Source organism: Endocarpon pusillum, assembly GCF_000464535.1.
Source record: "Endocarpon pusillum Z07020 unplaced genomic scaffold scaffold5878, whole genome shotgun sequence".
Taxonomy (NCBI): domain Eukaryota; kingdom Fungi; phylum Ascomycota; class Eurotiomycetes; order Verrucariales; family Verrucariaceae; genus Endocarpon; species Endocarpon pusillum.
In genome coordinates this window covers 24,033-43,657 of record NW_006916546.1, presented here as the reverse complement: position 1 = coordinate 43,657, position 19,625 = coordinate 24,033, and the positions used below count along the sequence as shown (strand labels likewise).

General features: G+C 47.0%; 7 protein-coding genes across 7 annotated transcripts; 3 read left to right on the top strand and 4 right to left on the bottom strand.

The window, feature by feature from the left end:
- Positions 1–55: 55 nt before the first annotated feature.
- Positions 56–689, bottom strand: EPUS_08648 (uncharacterized protein; the record flags this gene model as incomplete). The annotated part of the gene is made up of 2 exons (XM_007806792.1): positions 56–494; positions 568–689. 2 exons carry the CDS (start codon positions 687–689, stop codon positions 56–58), a joined length of 561 nt encoding a protein of 186 aa, XP_007804983.1.
- A 1,932-nt stretch (positions 690–2,621) lies between these two features.
- Positions 2,622–3,965, bottom strand: EPUS_08647 (uncharacterized protein; the record flags this gene model as incomplete). The annotated part of the gene is made up of 1 exon (XM_007806791.1): positions 2,622–3,965. The coding sequence occupies one exon, from the start codon at positions 3,963–3,965 to the stop codon at positions 2,622–2,624; it is 1,344 nt and encodes a 447-aa protein (XP_007804982.1).
- Positions 3,966–5,470: 1,505 nt separating this feature from the next.
- EPUS_08646 (uncharacterized protein) lies at positions 5,471–5,917 on the top strand (the record flags this gene model as incomplete). Its single annotated transcript, XM_007806790.1, has 1 exon — positions 5,471–5,917. One exon carries the CDS (start codon positions 5,471–5,473, stop codon positions 5,915–5,917), a length of 447 nt encoding a protein of 148 aa, XP_007804981.1.
- Positions 5,918–7,558: 1,641 nt separating this feature from the next.
- EPUS_08645 (uncharacterized protein) lies at positions 7,559–13,586 on the top strand (the record flags this gene model as incomplete). Its single annotated transcript, XM_007806789.1, has 10 exons — positions 7,559–7,723; positions 7,792–7,862; positions 7,926–8,042; positions 8,104–8,186; positions 8,238–8,639; positions 10,096–10,221; positions 10,266–10,429; positions 10,475–10,652; positions 11,722–12,308; positions 12,363–13,586. The coding sequence occupies 10 exons, from the start codon at positions 7,559–7,561 to the stop codon at positions 13,584–13,586; spliced, it is 3,117 nt and encodes a 1,038-aa protein (XP_007804980.1).
- A 181-nt stretch (positions 13,587–13,767) lies between these two features.
- On the bottom strand, positions 13,768–15,156 carry EPUS_08644 (uncharacterized protein; the record flags this gene model as incomplete). The annotated part of the gene is made up of 3 exons (XM_007806788.1): positions 13,768–14,421; positions 14,509–14,991; positions 15,046–15,156. 3 exons carry the CDS (start codon positions 15,154–15,156, stop codon positions 13,768–13,770), a joined length of 1,248 nt encoding a protein of 415 aa, XP_007804979.1.
- A 1,620-nt stretch (positions 15,157–16,776) lies between these two features.
- On the top strand, positions 16,777–17,448 carry EPUS_08643 (uncharacterized protein; the record flags this gene model as incomplete). The annotated part of the gene is made up of 2 exons (XM_007806787.1): positions 16,777–16,836; positions 16,885–17,448. The coding sequence occupies 2 exons, from the start codon at positions 16,777–16,779 to the stop codon at positions 17,446–17,448; spliced, it is 624 nt and encodes a 207-aa protein (XP_007804978.1).
- A 945-nt stretch (positions 17,449–18,393) lies between these two features.
- EPUS_08642 (uncharacterized protein) lies at positions 18,394–18,978 on the bottom strand (the record flags this gene model as incomplete). The annotated part of the gene is made up of 3 exons (XM_007806786.1): positions 18,394–18,550; positions 18,601–18,618; positions 18,674–18,978. The coding sequence occupies 3 exons, from the start codon at positions 18,976–18,978 to the stop codon at positions 18,394–18,396; spliced, it is 480 nt and encodes a 159-aa protein (XP_007804977.1).
- Positions 18,979–19,625: the final 647 nt, after the last annotated feature.

The following is a 19,625-nucleotide window of genomic DNA, read 5'->3' as shown; positions in this document are numbered from 1 at the left end:
GAGACTGCAAACGCCGCTCAAAATATCTAACCTTTCAACACATGATCTGTCCCATTTATGCATTCTCATAATCTCGATTACGAACCTTCTGAGGCGGCTCGTCCTTCCTGCCAGCATTCTCCAACACGCCCCACCAATTTCCTCTAGTGCCGGCGTGACTGTGTTTGAGATGCTGGCGGAAATGATCTGCTCGAAAGAATTTTTTGGTCTTGTCGCATTCACCGAATTTATGGACGTTAGTCAGATGCACAAACCGGGCGTCCCAATCACGAGGGGAATTCGTAAACTCTTCGCCACAATAGCCACAGATATCGTATGATAGAGGGGTAAGTGAATTCAAGGGATGGAAAGCAATCTCATAGCTCAAGATGGCTCCACAGGACCAAGAGTAAGGACGCAGGTGAATAGAGTTTTGATGTCGCTCAGCTTCATTTTTGTTCTTGAATCGATTGGGACAGAAATCACACTCGTTCGGTTTCTCCAGCATGTGTTTCCTGAGATTAATAGATGGGTTAGTAGGCAAACTGCGAGGTAAGGAGGCTGTGCGAAAGAAAGGATTAGACACACCTGAGATCATCCTCAGTTCCAAACTTCTTTGGCTTCTTAGGACAGCAATTGCACATGTATGCACTACCAATGCGAGGTGCACTGCCAGTCCTGCTGTCGCCAACAACAGATTGGGCAGACATGGCGCGAAATACTGCTCTCCGCTGGATTCTGAGGACACAGAGATCTAGATGTGACACTGTGAGGAAAATTTAATAAGGTCAAAGATTACCTGCCTCAAGCTGGCAGAGGAGGCTATATCTGAAACAAGCAGTTGGGTAGAGAACCGCTTTGCATTTGTCCTGCAGCGTGCGTTTAGGCTTGATTCGTTCCTCTGAACAGCCTGACCTGAGCCAGGCCATTGTGAATTCCCTTTAACAACGTGGCTTGCATTAGTGGTCTATTGCAGCAGAGTTTCTCTCTCATCAAGGATCATAAACGAGTCTCTCATCATGCAGGTTAGATATCCCAATCGTTCCCTCTTACAGTTACCTACTCACTATTCTGTGCGTTCTTCTAAAGCAGATCTTTCCTCTCACTTTCGTACATCTGCTACATCTGCAACATAAGGTTCTCCGATATGGTCCTTCTCAAAACGGGGGTATGCGCACAGGGGGTTGAATATGTCGCTGACCAACAAGAAAGCTCCGCAAACACGCTTTACGGCTGCACGTTCATGGGATGCTTCGGGAAGTTTGGGAATAAATTCGACTGGAAACAACATGAGAACTCAGCTCATTTTCAGCAAGAGTGCTGGAAGTGCGCTCTTTGTCCTTCTAGTACAAGTGACTACGGCAACCGAGCTTCCAGGTGTGAGAGTGAAGATGTTAGTGGAGAAGCGCAGACACAACTTTTCTATTATAAAGCCGTCTTTATAACGTATCTCCGCTCTATCCACTTTGCTGATGACGCTACAGTTGACCTGGAAATTAAGCAGCGGAGGATCGGTCGGAACTGCAAGAGCAGGTTCTAGTGCGGGTTTTGTGGAGAGATTGTGGTACTACAGAAGAAGGGGTTGGAGGGGGCGAATGAGAGATTCGATCATATTGAGGAGCATTTTCAACGTGGGTAGAGGGTTGAGAGCTAGAATGAGATGGATGGCAGTGGCGTTAAAGGGAAGCACACCTCTACCGCTTCACCTATGGCTCCCTCCGCTCAGTCAGACTACGACAGTTTTGAGAGTTCGAGATGACCATCTTCTCAAAGTCGACTCGTGCGACACATCATGCGATACTGGCATCTTGCATAAAATCAACAAGACAGAAAAGGTCCTTGAAGAAAGTGTTGTTGATGAAGACGACTGGGATATAGTGATTTTGTAACGCCTATTCTAAAGCAGTCTGGCAGTTGGTCCTTGATTTTATTACGTAACAAATCTGCTTTCTACTGCCATGCAGCTTTTCTCTTTACATAGGCCTTCGTTACCTCCTAGAAAATCTTGACTAGCATGATAAATGTAGAGTTGCTACATATATCAACTGAGAGCACATGATTTCTCGGTAATCTGCACCTGCCCCTCCCCACCCTAAAACCAACATGCAAGATCGAACTGCGCATTCTCAAAGCCACAACCGCAGAAGAACTTAAACCATACTTGCAACCGAGCCTGTGCGTCATGGCCACCAGTCTACTCACATCCAAAAGCCACTTAGAGGAGCATGACCTAGGGCCAGAATTTAAAGCGCTCATTAACACACGTTCATGCAAGTGGTCGACGCCATAGGTTTCCAGCCAGACCCACATACATCTTCCTTTGAGATATGTGAAGACGATCGACTACACACGGCTGTCGCACCATTACTTGAATTCCTCAAGTTTACTAAGGCAAAGATCGTATCATATCCTTCGCTACCATCTACTAATCCGTGTCAGGGTTCCTGGGGTGTACGACGAATCACACAAGGGGGTAACGCAGAACTCAAAAATCCTACCGGTGCTCTCTACATTATCACCCTTCGAACCTCTGGATCACCGAAGATATCAGAAAAGTCGTTGCAAGTTGGACATAGCATATATCTGAAACAAGCGGCCTCAGTCCGACCACGAGTTGATTGTCTTCTCCTCGCACCTCAAGACTAGAATACAGAGATGGTACATCTTGCAGGAGTATTTGCAGCCAATTCATCGTGTTGGACGTAGGTATATCCCAGCCTGTCACAATTCCCGTCCTGGGACTGATTGGGCTCATTCTCCAAGGTTGCTGGTTGCGGCTGAATCGCACTGTAATCCACATTGTCTGCTATCGGGACCTGAGTGGCCCGGTTACTCGGTATGGGGAGCTGAGTCTCATTGTTGTCCGCCGGCACAAATTCTGTCAGGTTGCTGTCCCAATGCAGAGACGCATAGGTGGTCAGGTGGCTGTCTATAGGCAGATTCGGCACTCCTAACCAACTCAGATCGTTCAAGCCTTGAAACTGATCTCTCTCCCTTCCCCTGGGCCAGTCTGTTTCAACACCCGAGGCATCTATATCGTCTGCTGGTTGCGAACGGTATGGAGGAACCAGAGGATCTAAATTTTCCTGTCCAGCAGGAACGGATTCGGCATTGGTAACGTTCAACAGAGCTGGCGTCGATTGATATTGCTTCTTGGATTTTGGGGGTATGCTATTCGTGACAGAGGTGTCTCTTGCATGCTTCCTGGGACCTCGCCGTTCATCAACGAGTCGTGGATATAGCGCTAAGCACGTTTGGACAAATTTTTTTTGTTTGATAAGGCTGAGGAGCTTGATGATGGTCTCATCTGACCCACATAGCCTGCCGAAATAGGCCATTTCCTCCACCGATAACCGTGCCCAATTGCCGAAGACTAAGAGCACAATCATACCTGCTCCGTCGCTCTCGATCATGGCGGCGACACTGTGATCTTCGTAGAAAGCAGCAAGGGCTTCTTCATATGCTGTGGCGGCAGCCTTGATCTTTCCTCCCTTGCAGATAGCGGTACTGAGTTTTTCCGCGTCCAATATTCCCTCGCTTCCAGCATACTTTCTCGTAGAAGCTTCACTTCGGTTCTTGCCGCTGGAAAATTCCTCGTGGCCACTCTTCAGGGTCCAGCAGGCGAGATATGATCGGAGCTTGTCTGAGTTGTCGATATTCATTGTCCGTAATGCATCGTCAATGCGAGGGTCCTCACCGCTCTGGCGACTACCGTCACGGAGAGTCTGATCCACCTTTTGATCCAAGAGAGCCGATATCTTCGGAGCGTTTCTCTTAATTGACAGGATGAGACGGTCCACTGGCATTAGGGGAAGGTCTGAAGCGGATTCTTGGTGTTCCAGCCCGTCTTCAGCCTGCGACATAGCCTTGTGAATTGTATCTTCAAGTTTCCGAAGTAGGCCACGGGAGGAATCCAATTGTTGTGGTGAGGCATCCCTCAGAGCCTCCGTAAGAGCCCTCGTCAGAGATACAAGAGAGCCTTTCATGGTGCTTTGAAGTTGCTAGCAAAGAAATGACGAGGCTGCCTTTTCTGTTTCTTGTGGAATTTGAAGGTACGTGCATGGTCACCCGCCCAGTGAAATTCCCAAGTTCATCTGAATGACAAATGAACTTTAGAAGCTCATTGGGTGGCGGTAGGCCCCTGCACGCTGTCGGAAACGCCTCCGCGTATAAAGAGTGGGGAGGGCTAGCATTAGAATCGGGACGTCACAACTCAAGGAAGCATTAGCGGTGGCACAGTACTATACTAGGAAACCAACCTTTAGTAAACTTGTTGTATCCAGAGGACTCTTTCAAAGATACCTCATCTTCCATGAGCATGTGCAATGCGTCTCGTATCACCAGAGGCCATGTCTGAACCATTTCGGGCTCGATATTGTCAAGGAGACAGGCAAATACATCCGAGGCCATTGAGCCTCCAGCCCAAACAGCAGGCGGGAAAGCCATTGCCCATGAAATCACCCCGTCAAAACTTAAGCTTCGGATTAACTCACACCTTTTGCGGGTAGATTCCTTCCCAAGCTTTATGTCCTCCGAATCAAATCTTGAATCTTTGGGACCCTCAAAAATGGTGACAATATTCCTCCTGAAAATAACTGGTTGTTTCAATCGACCATTCGCGAAAAGGTCACCCCTACCGATCCCAACTAGTCCTGCTTTTCTAGGGCGGTGGGTCAACTGTTCCAGTCCCATTACCTCTGTAGACCTGAACCAAACCCAAACCACCCTGGCTAAAACCAAAAGAGCTCCTGTATTTGCTTTGCTACTCTGTCGAAGCTCTCCTCACGTATCTTACATCGTTCAACTGTCCTCTACTTATTGTCCCTTGAGGTTACACTCCCTTTACCGATTTATTACTAGGAATATATGTGTTTTAACCATCGATCAGAAAGTTGGACTTTTCCCATTTACGACCCTGAAGGAGCTGTGGAGACTGCCTGTATATGATTCTCTTATCCCCTCAGAATGCAACCATTCGGCTTTGGATCGCATAGTCTTCCACCACCTTCAGGCTCTGAATCAAATTACGGCTTTAGCCCACCTGGCTGGTTTGCGAACGAGCCCAATCAAATTATATCAGACCATCAGTCATCTCTTCAATCCCAGTACGAATCATTTTCATATCCTCAACCAGCTGGCCCCGATCCCAGTCAAATATGCCAACCATATTATCAAACCCATCGCAAAAAGCCTCTCCGCGCTCAGCAAGCATGTGATCAATGTCGAACCCGAAAAGCCAAGTGTGACGAGGAACGGCCGTGCAGTCACTGCAAAGACAACCAGTTGACATGCACGTACAGGGAATTTCCTCCACATAAGCAAGATAGGAACGTGCTCACACTGGAAGCAAAACTGGACAACTTGCAATGTGAGATGGGCCACATGCAACGTGAGATTGGCCACATGCAACAAGAGACGAATAAAAAGCTAGAGAGACTTTTACGATTGTGTGAAAGCCCGTCTGAGCCTATTCAGATCACTACATTGCAAAATGCAGCCCTATGGTCGTCAGTGCAGACAAACTTTCAAGAAGATGCTATACCCATGGCATCAGTCAATCCGGCTGATCCCGACAACAACACAACAAAAACACTCCCTTATAGTCATACAACTGCGACAGAGAATCTACCTACACGGCCAATTATTCAAGTCTTCCCACCAGAGTCTAATCCAAATTATGTCACGATGGAGGAGGAGGAGGAGAAAATATTCTGCCTTTCCGGAAGAAATTTGTGAGCAGAGAATCGGCCGAGACTACCAGAGTCGCTTCTGGTGCGGGTTTTGTGGAGAGATTGTGGTACTGCAGAAGAAGGGGTTGGAGGGGGCGAATGAGAAATTCGATCAGGGCTTCTGGGATCGTGTATTAGACCTATTTACATCGTCAGTACAAACTACATCTGATCACGACGAGCGTGCAGGACGACTCAGAGAATTCTAACAAGGACGGGTTCTTAAGTTATATCTAATTCTGCAAGTGAAGTGTTCTTCGTTGGATGGTTGGATGTGAGGACGCTAAAACTGAGACACTAGCAATTTCAGCTGATCATTTCTCCAGCAATTTGACTGGCTAAATCACGTGCCTCTTTGCTTTAGTCTGCCCCACTTTCTCTTGCTCTTTCTCTTGTTGCCAACACCCTTCTCTCTTCCGTCTTTTGATGTTCAAGCCACATTTCCCAAGAGTAGTAGATCATTCTATGGCTGACTGAAATGCGAATGGACTATCTGATCCCCAGGAAAATCAGCATATGGGACAGCACCACTCCACTGGTGATGGTCACCCATCCGCTATCGTCACAGTCAGTGTTGACCACACCTTAAAGCGAGTATGCGTGTGGCACACGCCATCAATATTGGGGCTAAGTGGAGGTTGTTGTTTACTGGCAGTCTCAAATAGACCAAGAAAGGATATTAATGAGACTACTATCCCTGTTATGTATACTACGATGTACCTACTACAGTATCGGGCAAAAGTATTCATAGTTCGGTGCTAGTATCCGTGGCCTGATACAGATTGCTTTCAAAACCGCTAAACGGAATAGTCAATAGCGGTTTTGATTTGGCCTATTTGTATCGTCAAAAACGAGATAAGCTCCCACAAAGTAGATGTTGTGATTGTGGCGCTGTAAATGAAGCTAGCTCCTACTAGCACTAGGCTTATGATACTTCTGCCCCTACCGTAGTAAGCCAACAATGGCCCATGTGGCACCTCGGAACCACGGAATCCGGGCCGCCGGGGAGAGATGGGATGATGACTAGCGTGACGTTTTCCACTGGGGAAAACAGTTAGAACCTAGCTCCGGCTACCAAGTCGTTCCCTAACTACTAGGTGCGGCCGGAAAGTGCGTTATGCGTCTTGGAAGATTAATATCTTGGCGTATCCACCAAAGCATGATAACACACCCACAACTAGGAAACAAGTAGTGTATAAAAGAGTTCTCAAGGATAGAAAATATGTACTGTCAAGTTTTTAGATGGATCGATCATTATGAGAAGTCGATTGTTCGTTTAGAGTAATCTTGATTGATCATTGATAGCCTTGCAGATTTTACCCTAAAAGAGAAGTCTGCCACGCTAGAGCGCACTTGTCGGCCGCACCAAGTACTAGTTAGTAGTGGTGGACCAAAAGGACCGCGCCCTGGGGACCGTAAACCAGCGCATTTGATGTCTGACAACCAGTACGTTAGCAGGCTGGAGCTCAGAAGTAATGTTAGCACAGCGCTGGTATGGTCATAAGATGGCAGAGCTCCTAGAAAGGCGTTGTACTGAAACCAGCCGCCACTCGAGTACACCACCAGGCTTGCATAATCTATGGCTCCTTACCATGGTAGTATAAGCGCAATGCTATACTACGTAGTGTTGGAAAGAGTGGAGACAGCACGACCGTTTTCTCCACTTTCAAGTCAGATTAGACTGACACTACTTTAGTAGTGGAGTCAACCACATTTAGACTTGGCATACATGGTGGGTTGTTCACCTTACTTTTTAAAAAGGGTTCCCGGCCAGCTGCCAGTCTGCCAGCCTGCTCTGTGCAGGCAGGTTTTATCAGCATCTCTCGCTCACTACGAATACTGTTGCCACAATGGAATCATATGTCGGATTCAGCGAGACGCCGAAAACACAGGTTGATCCCACACTTGAAGCCTGTGAAATGGACGAATACGATACCAATGTCCCCAAGAAGCATCGAGGAACAGACGCTGACCGACGTGATATGCAAATACACGGCAGAAAACAGGAGTTACATGTACGATATTTTAGCAGCCCCACCCTGCTCATGACCACAATAGTCTGCTGATGTCGCCTGCTGTGTAGCGGATTTTCGGCTTCGTATCAATGATGGGCTTTGGATCTACGCTCATTTGCACCTGGGAAATTCTCCTTGCGTACGTTGCGCTCCTAATCTGGAAATCAAACCTATGGATTTCTAAAAAAACTGATATGTGCAGCGCCGCGGTCACAAGTTCCCTTACCAACGGGGGCACTGCTGGTCTGCTCTGGGGCTTTGTCATTGTGGCAGTTGCGTTCATGTTTATTTACGCAAGCCTGGCCGAAATGGCTTCCATGTAAGCTTCTGCTTTTCTCAGGCGGTAGGAGCCACAATGCCCGCTAACAGGATACACGCAGGTCCCCAGTCTCTTGCGGCCAGTATCACTGGGTCTCTGAATTCTCACCCAGACGCTGCCAAAAATATCTAAGCTACCTTACTGGTGAAGTTTTGAGCATTGTATGCTGTTATTGGTTCTAACTCATCCATGCAGGGTGGCTATGCACTCTTGGATGGCAAACCGGCCTCGCAGGCGGCTCTTTCATGGTAGGAACTATTATTCAAGGTCTGATAACGCTAAATGTCTCTACCTACGAACCACAACCTTGGCACGGAACACTGATCGTCATTGCGGTTGGATGTTTTGTCGTCGGCTTCAATACTTGCCTTGCTAAGAAGCTGCCTTTTGTGGAAGGCATATTGTTGATGCTGCACGTTGTGGGCTTGTTCGCCATCATAATACCTCTCTGGGTTCTGGCTCCACGAAACAATACCAAGGCAGTCTTCACGGAATTCACTAATAATGGTGGCTGGCCCACGGAGGGAGTGTCTTTCATGGTTGGACTTCTTCCACTGGTGATTTCTGTTCTTGGATTTGACAGCACTGTACATATGTGTAAGTAAAACTCCTCGTTTATTCAGCCTCGTATTATAACGTTCTTTCTAACTATTATATACTTGTAGCCGAAGAGGTTGAGAACGCTGCAACAACAATACCAAGGTCTATTATGTGGTCTAAATTTATTAATTCAATAATAGGTCTTGTTGTAATTATTACGATTTGTTACACCTGGGGTGATATGGACGAAATTCGCTTAACGAGGACAGGATTTCCTTTCATTCAGGTCTTCTACAACACGACGCAGAGCCTGGCTGGAACCAGTATTATGGTTATGATTATCATCCTCACAATACTTGCAGCTGTCCTTGCCTGCAACGCCACCGCCTCGCGCCAATTATGGTCCTTTGCCCGCGATTATGGTGTCCCTTGTTCAGAACATTTGTCACGAGTAAGCTGAATACTCTAAGTCCGAAAAGAAATGTCTAGCTGATCTTCATAGGTGTCTCTTAGATGGGGCGTCCCTGCTAATGCTGTTCTTACCTCTCTCGCTATCCTGAGCCTGTTATCTCTATCAATATCGGGTCGCTCACAGCGCTAAACGCATTGTTCACACTCAACACCGGCAGCCTCCTTGCATCATATATGCTAAGCATTGGCTGCGTGTTGTCAAAGCGCCTCCGCAGAGACGAGCTCCCACCACGGAAATGGACACTTGGTCGCTATGGTATACCCATCAATCTTGTGGCCTTGGTATTTCTCCTGGTATTGTTTGTCTGGAGCTTCTTTCCTGCTGTTGTTCCTGTGGAACTCAACACCATGAACTGGGGGGCACCTATTTTCATTGCTGTGATGCTTCTTTCCACGGTGTACTACCTGATATGGGGAAAGCACGCTTACATCACCCTATTGGAGAGGCTGAACAGATCTAGACTAGAAGGAGGGGGCAGCATCCAACAAGAATCATGGGGAACAAAACAAGCCTTCGGGTATTGAGAAGATCTGGCTTAATATGTGTACGAAGCAGCAAGGATTTTAATTAGGATGTCGATCAAGATGATATTTCACAGGCTGCAAAGGTCTTGATACGGGAACTGAAAATGTCTTAGTCGTTGGTCTACGCTCAAACTTTTCAAGAATTGATCAGGTCAGCCAGAATATCTGTCAAGAATTTGAGATTCTGGGAGCTCTGTTATGATTGTTTCATGCTTCTGATGGGCAGGTGATTGGTACTCAAAATCCAGGGTGTGGGAAGTGTGTTCATTACCCTATTCCAAGCTTCACGAAGAATTCTATTACTAAGACGAATATATCATGATAACTTAAGATTGATCACGTGCGGGATATTGCCAAGCCTCAATTGGTTCAAATTCCTTTGAGCAGTCTTCAACAACCAACTGCCAAAACGAAACACAATTGACCAATGGTAGGTAGCTTCGGCAGGCAATGAGTCACGATTGTTGGGCTAACTTGATCGCAAGCCGACTCTGCTGCGCTAAGATTTCCACGTTAGCGCCCTTGGCATCCACCCTATCCATTAGCGGCTACATGTACAGCTGTCTGCCACCACTTGTTCTGAATCGAAATCTACAGCAAGACGTTATGCCCAAGCGGAAGCGCGGGACCGAAAAAGCCGGCGGTATGTGTTATGAAAACTTTCAGCCATTTGACTGACCTTTTCAGCACATCTCACTCAAGAACCGAGCACCTACCCTCCCTTACGAAAGAGTGCGCGCCTGTTGAAAAGAGACTCCCATCAACTATCGCCAGTTCAAAAGGGGAAAAAGCAGAGAAGGCAGAACAGAGCACTTTCATCTCCATCGACGACCGAGTCGACCAGAGAGGACGTAAGTCGAGACCACTCTGCCCTGGCCATAGCTTACCTACCGCAGCGTCGCCCGGCCCAGCTATCTGAGAATTACACCAAGAAATCGACGAACGACACCAGCTTCGAGAGCCATTTTAGAAAGACTCATAGTGCTCCATTTGGATCAGGCGCTAGCCATAAGCGAAAACACGAGAAAGAGCTGGGCAGGGCTGGTATAGAGTCTCCCAAACGACCCCGGAAGAGTGAGCCTGCAACCAAAATGCAGACATTTTACTTCACCCACCTTTCATTCACCTTACACCTGTTGCGGCTCCAATCCAGACTTGCTCTCTAACCCCAGTAGTCACTGTTGTGTACGAGTCAAATGGCTTCAAGATACCGACGTGGGAAATATCAACTCCCAAGCAGTCAACGTGGAAGACCTAACCTACGACACCGAAATGAAATTCCAACACAGTGCAGCATGCACACCGACAGAACTTCATCTGAGGCGGGGAGAAGATGTCGTGTCAATCAAGCATACATTGACGGATCGAGATGAGAATGATTAAGAGTAAACTTGATCACCATTGTTCGTGTTCTTTTGTTCTGAGGACTGGAACGGGTACTTTATAACCTTCTGGATCGCTTTCTGTATCATCTTGCATGCTTACCTGATCCCTCCAGTTCTATCCACAAATGATTGGATGAAGTCTTGTGCACACATCGAACTGGTGCGATATCAAATCCAGCTTAGCTCTAGGAGAGCTTCCGCTGACTACACGTGGGGATCAGCTGTAATATCCAGTCTGGCTTGAGTTGCATTGTGTTTAGCGACATGATGAAGAAGGCGTGTAAATCTATTCGAGAGGGTTGGGAGGCAATTGCTCTGATATGCCTCTGGGATGAGTATGTGACGAATCATCTTATGATTGTTAGCAAGGGCGAGCTCTGCTATGGAGAAAAGACCCTTGATTATAGGGACAGCTCAACGCATCGTAGCTCTTAGCCTTTTCTGTTGCTGCAGGTTTATTCGATCTCGTTCTAGTTCTCCTCATTCTAGAATCTGTGACTTAACAAATCTATGGTGATGCCTGCAGTCTGCGCGGGTAGGTATCGATAGGCCGAATACCATTGGACGATTAAAGGAAACTCATCTGCCGCTGCCAAGGCCCAGAGGCATGCGTCTACTACGTAGCTCCAACTCATTTCTGATGGTGGTGTGGCGCATGGCTCATTTGCTAGAGACCCATGCTGCTCCTAATCAGCTAACCCAGCCAGCCGTCAACGCTCCGACATATAATTGGCTTTCTTTGACTGCGTAGTCACCAGCCGCTCATCCGGTCTTCGCGCGACGACGGACGGTGGGAGCCAGAATTCAGAGCGAATGGCAAGACCTGCCAGTACGGAAACTTGAATTCCAACCATCAGCATTGAGGGGTATGACAACCGATGCAGGATATAAGCGCTGCTCTCCACCTGCCCTTGGCCTTCTTCACGATCCTGTTGTCGATGGTTGCTACATGCCCGAATCACAAATTTCCAACCCACGCAAGCGTCAACATACAGAGCAATATGCGCTTCAACCAAACGGAACATCGCAACCTCAGTTGAAGAGGCAGAAGCTCAACCATCCCACCACCCGATCTCAACCACCAGCGTTTTGGGACAACCTATCGAGGACCTGGTTGACTAGAGGTGCGCTGAGAGAGCTGAATCGAAGGAATAATCAACCCGCTTCAAGTCAACCTCGTTCGCAGCATCGACGAACTCGCCGACCTGTTACGCGAAACTTCCTCGCTGAGCTAAAGAAGACTCAGTTTGTCTCTGACTATCTCCGCCATTGTGAACCGGGGACTTCAAAGGACATAAAGCAATTCGCTAGATACGGCGGTCCGGATCTGTCGGATCTGAAGGGTGTAAGTATTACAAGATGTTCATCAGTGGGCGATAAAGCTGATGATGCACTCAAGTTCCCGGAACCTGTCGATCCTCTTAATCACATAATGAGCTCGAGCCAGTCCAGTTCTCGGGGTCGGAAACGGAGTTTAGCATCCACTCTAGATACCAGGCTAACTACAAATACCACAAACACTAGAACAACGGAGAGCAGTGGGCCTTATAGCCGTAACTTTCAACAAAAGCTCATTGATGGCGGCGTTTACCCTGATGAATACGAGTACCCCGATGGTCGAGTCCCACCAGAGCCAGATAATTTGGAAGAGATCAACGGAATATTGACACATCCTCGACCCTCTCTATCACCGTCACAATTTTCCAATGAAAAGTTTAAAGAATTCAAGCGAGCAGACGCACATGTCTCTAAGGAGAATAAAGCAACCAAAACGGTGATCCCAATCATTGAAGGCAAGATAAAAGATGGTAAATGCGTTGAAGGAGACGTTCTTTTCACAAACCTTACACCTCTAACAAACGACATGCTGACAGCAGCTAAACCGGACCTCTACTACGGCGCACGCCCCGAGCAGCTCAACCGACGAGTCCGTGATGAGCTAAGCGGCCATATCATCCCTTCAACGCAGGATGACCTTCCTATCGTGCCGAACTTCTTTCTAGCGGCCAAAGGGCCGAATGGAACTGCTGCAGTAGCCAGACGACAGGCATGTTACGACGGTGCGCTGGGCGCTCGGGGCATGTACAGTCTGCAGTCATATGAAGAAGATGAACCAGTGCACGATAACAATGCTTATACCATCACATCAATCTATAGCGATGGCCAGCTCAAGATGTACACCAGCCATCCTACTCAGCCAACCAGTCCTGAAGGTCGGCCTGAATATTGCATGACTCAGCTTAAGGGATATTCTATGACTAGCGATCCGGAAACATTCCGAAAAGGAGCGACTGCGTACAGAAACGCGAGAGACTGGACGAAGGAGCAGAGGGACGAAGCGATTAAGCGGGCAAACGAGAAAGTAAATGACAGTCAAGTTGGGACGCTAGCTGTTGATGCAAGCTTTGGGGGGATCTCGAGCTTTACAACTGAAGATTCATTGGACGAAGCCTACATGATCGAAGCGCTTAGTCAAGAGTCTCGAACCTCGCTGGATGAAGGTTCCAATATAGCTACTGACCCTCCAGAGTCTGAAACTTCAACGGATAAGCTCACGATAAATTATAGCCTTACGGCTAAACGCTTAAAGAGGCATTCAAAGCGATCACACCAACTCCAGTAAAAGCGACGCGATGGCTCCGAATCTGGCGCCCTGACCTTGCTGGTGGAAAACACCAACGTCATGTTGCTTTCTCAGGTGGCTCGGAGTACGGAAACCGGTCCTGGATGTCTCAGTCAATCCCGGAATATCGGCAACTCTTGTAAGACCTTTTGATAGGTCTGCCCTCTGGTGATAAAGGTCGCTATTTATCGTTCTCTCTCATCAAGTCTTCCAACAATTCGCTCCGCACAGAAATTTCGTCGCGCTTTTCCAGGACTTTCTTCATGGTTTGCACTAAAAGTGGCTTGAGTACTTTAATCCCATATTCGATCAAGATGTTTTTGACAATTGCCGTCGTTTCGGCTTTCGTGTATCCACCTCCTCTGTGATCGTATACCACGTCATACAGAAATTCTAGAGAATAATCTTGCTGGATCCAGTGCTCTTTGAGCTCACGAGCTCTGTGTACCCGAACATGAAAGACGAGGTCAGTTGCAACAATAGAATAGAACCGAACCTTTTCATAGAATGCCGCTAGTGTCCCAGCCATTTCCATGAAGTAATAAATATTATGTAAAGCCTGGGTAGCTGTGTTGAAGTTCTGCCGATGTGCTATCCAGTTTGCATCTTGGGCTCTAGCTCCCTTAGCTTCGATAGATAAAAAATGGAACGCTCGATCACGCTTGACTGGTTCAACAGATTCAGGGCACATGATGGAACCTAAGTTGAAGAGGGCGTCTCGTTGAGCTGCTGTCACAAACAAGTCTACATCGAAAGTGAAAACCAGGTCTGGTTTAGGATTTGGCATCAGCTTTGCAGGTTCGCCGTTCCGGTAGGACATGGAAAATGGACAGGTCTATTCCGACTCGCAGATATAGTCGAGCCCGTCAGGCAGTTGATGACGGCTGATCAGATCTATCATTATAGTCCGCTGAAAGATAACCTCGTCAGAGACTGCGCATTTTGCGAGGTCTTTCTGCCATCTTCGTTCTTCTTTTACGTTGACCTTTTTTCTTGATTTAGCAAGAATGATCTTCTTAATCGCTGTTATGTCATCGTCCTCCACGCGGTCCAAATGCACATTGTGACCTGTTAGAATATCAACCACTTTATCGTCGTCAATCCGGCAATGCCCTCCGGCTGATTTCTTTGAACTGAGATCAGTAGTTGTGATAGTCGTTGCCGCCACATCCTCAGTAGTGGAAAGGCTGTAGAGGGTTGATTTCACTTGATTTAGGATCGTTGGGACGTGACATTTGGTCGGCACATCGTCTACTTCGTTAGAGGGTGATTGTGAACATAACATTTCTTGTTCTGAGTCGCTGGAAGTTGAATTATCGTCCTGCTCAACGGAAGTCTGGCGACTGGAGTCGAAGTCGGAGTCGAAGTCAAACACGTGCCTGATCCACGCGTTCACCATAGGGTTCTTCCATGATCAGCGAGTTATATAATGTCACGGGAATAGGACAGGTTTGCATACCCGATTTGCCACTGGATAGAGGTTTTCGATGGTAAGCCGACGCTTATTGTTTCGAAGGCGCTGTGGAGAAGACTCTGCCACTCGTTTGCGCGTCGGGGGCGAGCTCTCCATACCGAAAAAAGGCGTGTTATGTAGGAGGGAGAGACAAAAGAAAGAGAGAGAAAAGCCCGCAGAACGGAGAGGCTGCAAAAAAGAAAGGCTGCAAAAGATGCAAGGACCCTTTTTAACTCAAAGAAGAAAAGTACTACTTGGTTGGAGTCCCTTGGCCCCACTCAGTTACAGGGTGATCATCACTGTTAGCCCGCGCGAAGCGCGTGGCTGCCACCGTAACGCTAATTGTGTCTGAGCGACGGAATCTAGCGTACAGAAATCTAGACTTGACAGAAGAGCTGCAGCCTTGGCAGAAAGAACACCAAAATTGAAAAAGAATCAAGACTGTTTTCTCAACAAGGGAATCAGACTATTCAGTGACCCCAAGAGAGACATTTATGTTTTGTAATCGATTTGAAACCACACTATTTCCGCCACTTAGATTTCCAGACCTGTCCACCTTTCCAAATGTATCAAAGAGCCTCTATAAGGTCAAGGCGTTGTTCCAACAAAGAAACGCTTCCGACATGACGCTCTCCGCTACTATATTCTCAATGCGCTCACTACAACACAAGTCACAATTTTTTATTTCTCTGCCAAAGAGCATATACCAGGGCCTGACCATTCTATTCTCTGGTCTCTTCCAACGCCAAAAACGGCTCAGACTAGGCTCGTGTCTTATCAACAAGCCGCACCAACAGGTTGACGTCGTCCTTGCGGAAAAATGTTTTATGATGTTCCTCTATATATTATTAACCTTCAATCTAATAATACTATTCAAAGAACACTCACTATTTCTTTCCAACAACAGCCTAGAATCTGATTTTGCTCTATTGACCGATTGTGCTTGTACAACAAAAGAGTACAAGATGATTCAGGGACGTCGACAACGAATCCTTGACTTTTAGAGGGCACCCATGAAGAGAGATCGTACTCAGACTTGTAACCAGTATTGATCAATGTAATGTAGTATAGATGCATTGTAAATCAAATCCAAACTTAGTTGAGATCTTGAACTGATTCACTTCTGATAAATATGATACTTTTATGGAACAAGTCAGGACTGGAGGATTGTCATCCTTTATATACAAATGATCGGACTAATATACAGATGGCAGCCTCAAATGATCACACTTATCTGCCAAAGAATTGATAGGCTTGGTATGTCCTATTAAAAGAATATTACATAAATATGGTGCCGCAGCGTCTAATCTAACCACATTTTTGGGATCTCAGTTGCACCTAGCCGTGACACCAGCTGATTATCAACCAATTAATCCGTCCTTTGCGGCTTCTGTAGTGTAGCCGCCTAATCAAGTCACACACTCGTTTGTTTCTCGTCGCTTGGCTTCACACTACATGCTAGTTAGTTGATGCTATCTATATCGGAGGGGAGAAGGGGGGGTTTCTGAAAGTTAAACCTACACCCCTTTGCGTATTATAGAGACCGCCAAATATTTCACAGTGTCTAGACAGTCGCTTAAATATTGCCCGCACCCTTGCTGCGTACGCATTTAATTGTCCATCTTAGTTTGTAACATTCTGATGTTAGACATTCCTTTTGCCCTTATAAGTCATGATTAACAGCCTCACTTATTTTCTTCATCAGTTGAAACCTTATTCGGTCATCTACACAACGCTATGAAGACTTTTACAGAAAAAAACCTACCTGCTATGCAGTCTAAGGATTCTTCAGCAAAGGTGTGATTTGCTATATTTGATAAGCAGTTTTCAAATTAACGTTAACAGGATATAAATGCGTACGAGATTCGTTCAAACTGGCACAATCAGCGCTTCAATCATCTGCAAGCCCACGTTACAGACTTGTCTAATAAGCTGCTCTCGGCGGGAAAGAGCAATCAGAAAGACCGTCTAGAGATGGTCAAATTACAGGCGTCGTTGAGAGATCAAAATCTTCAGCTGCAACGAGTTGCCGTCACAGCAGCGGATCTGGAAGACGCCCTCATGGTAGAGCGAAAACATCATCATGCTACCCGGGAGGAATTACAACGTATGAGGTGCCGATTAGAAGAAGTCTTTCAAGAGACTATGGATTTGCGTTACAGGGCGAAGATATCCGACGATGTGCTTCAAGCTCTCCGTGAGACCAGTGAGGTTGATGTCAGCGATCAATTCTGCCTATCTGGTCTTATTCAAGAAGTTGTGTATAGAGCCGCCCGCGAGCGAGCCTCAAAGCCTACAGAAAGATTGATACAAGTGAAATCATTGATGACTGAGACAGCCGCCCCTCTGTCAGAGGTTCATGAAACTCCTCGAGCCGTTTCTGAGCCAATCTCTGCAGACTTTTGGTAGCAACAGCGTCCATAGATCTGTTCAGAAATAGCAACCTTTCTCCTTGCGTTGTTCTTCAGACGCCTGGCCTTCAAACCTTAAGACCCTGTCAAGGTAATGGTGGGGTTTTCCAGAATATGTATCTTTTCCACTTAAGCTCCAATCATCGCATTTGGCCAAATTGTACATTGTGTCGCAAGAAGCTTCCTCATATCAGGACCAGACGAAGGGCGGCGGCGAATCGACTGGCCACAGTCTCAAGAGCGTAAGTCACGTGGTTATGGAGACTGCTGACGGTAAGCGCATCTAAACCTTGAAAAGGAGGAGCTTTTGTGCGGGACATGACCAGATACGCCAGAAGCACGCAACATGAGGCCTCACTGATTCGACATATAAATATGGTAGCAGGTCCTGGGGGCCCGTGCCAACCTGACCGCCAGGTGGTAATTGGACGTATTAGGTCGTGGGAGGTGCGTGATCAACAGCTATATGAAGCCAGCCAAGATTCCTCTTTACAGAACCCTGATGCCCCTATAAAATAGGACTGTTGATGTCGCCCTAAAGTGACGTGTGTGTACGATGAACGAGTCTGGCTCTGATTATAAGAATCTACATATTTCTCAATACAAGGCTAATCAGTCCCTGGTAAACGGGTTTTCCTAGTTTGTTCTCATATAGTCTTGAACCACGCATTATATAGAAAGTTGGAAAGAATATAAAGCAGTGAGGCATATTCATATATCAGAAGGAACAGAGTTGAAAATATGTCACCAAAGAACTTTGATCGACCTCGTCCTTAGGCTCGCCAGCAAATGTTAGGAGGAACACATTTAATAGAGTGAAAAAACAGTCATTGCATTCTAAGTAGACAGGATAACCAAAAAGCATTGGCAAAATTTCGACTATGAGCTCGTGACTGCAGAGAGTGTGGAAAGTTAGGAGAAGATTCTCAAAAGTTATGGAGATTTACTGACTAGAATCTTCCTCAGAGACATCCTTAGGTGCTAGCAGTCTCTCCTGTTCTATGCAGTCTGAACCCTGAGATGGATCGCTCAGGTAATTCGTCAGACTTCTGGCCCACTCGTATAGATTCGCCAAGTTTCTCTTGAAAAGTGTCTTGAGGCTTCGCAACAAGTTTCAGTACTGACATCAATGAGTGGTCTCACAACTCACCTCTCAAAGCGAGCTGTCCTATTTACCCGTCAACTCTGAGCAACCAGCATCCGGAATCAGCGAGAGCACTCACAGTGCTTGCATATTAGCTTCGAGACATGAAATCTGCGTGCCCATCGTTGTAGTTTGACTTTCTAAATTGGTCAAGCGGAGATTAAGATCGGAATAGGGGCTGGAGCCGTCATAGAAGCCGTTGTTGAAGGTGTAGATTGGTTGCCCAGCCGGCCAGGGCAACGTAGTGCCTGTTCCGGCTGAAAAGAATTGTAAGTTGAGAAGTGAAGGGTCGATAGCCGGAGCCACTAAATTGGCATTGAAATCGAAGCCGGTTTGGGTCTCCAGGAGCGGCTCTTGCCAACTGGATTTCTGTTCAGTATTCATAATTGGCGGAGGTGGAAAGCGTGGTCTGTGAAAGGTTCTGAACGACAGACTGTAGCTTCTTATATGTGACGAGATAAGAACCAGCCCCAGAGATCTGACAAAGCCCCTTCTCTAACAATCGTCCACTAGTCTTAGAAACGAGTTTGATGTCTCAGTTCTCACATTGTCTTGCGCTTGCTCCAATCACCACAACAGGGTCGCACATGCGACATCTCCCATCAACGATTGAAGTGGCACTCATGTCCCGCGATTGGATGGATACTTGGGAACCGCACTGACACCTTAGCTGCATGTCGGCCTGTGGCACAGCCGGCTGACGCACGGCGCTATTGAGTAACATGACTGAAACAGACCCTTGCTAAGCGCGTTAATTCACACTTCTTTGATCAGATTCACACCCGGCTCCACTTAAAAGTCATCAATTATTGGATAACAGCCGCCCGGACTCACCCCGCGTCAAGAATGGGTCCAAAATTGGAGGAGTGGGCCCACTTGATGTTCATTCCCCCAAGTTAGGACCAAGCCAACCTAATTCTTCCCCTCAACAAAGCTCCTGCTCATGCTCAGGTTTTCGCAGACAAATGACGGGTATTCATCTAGCGATAGAAGACAAAATCTTCCCTCTTTTGACGCACACCACCTACATT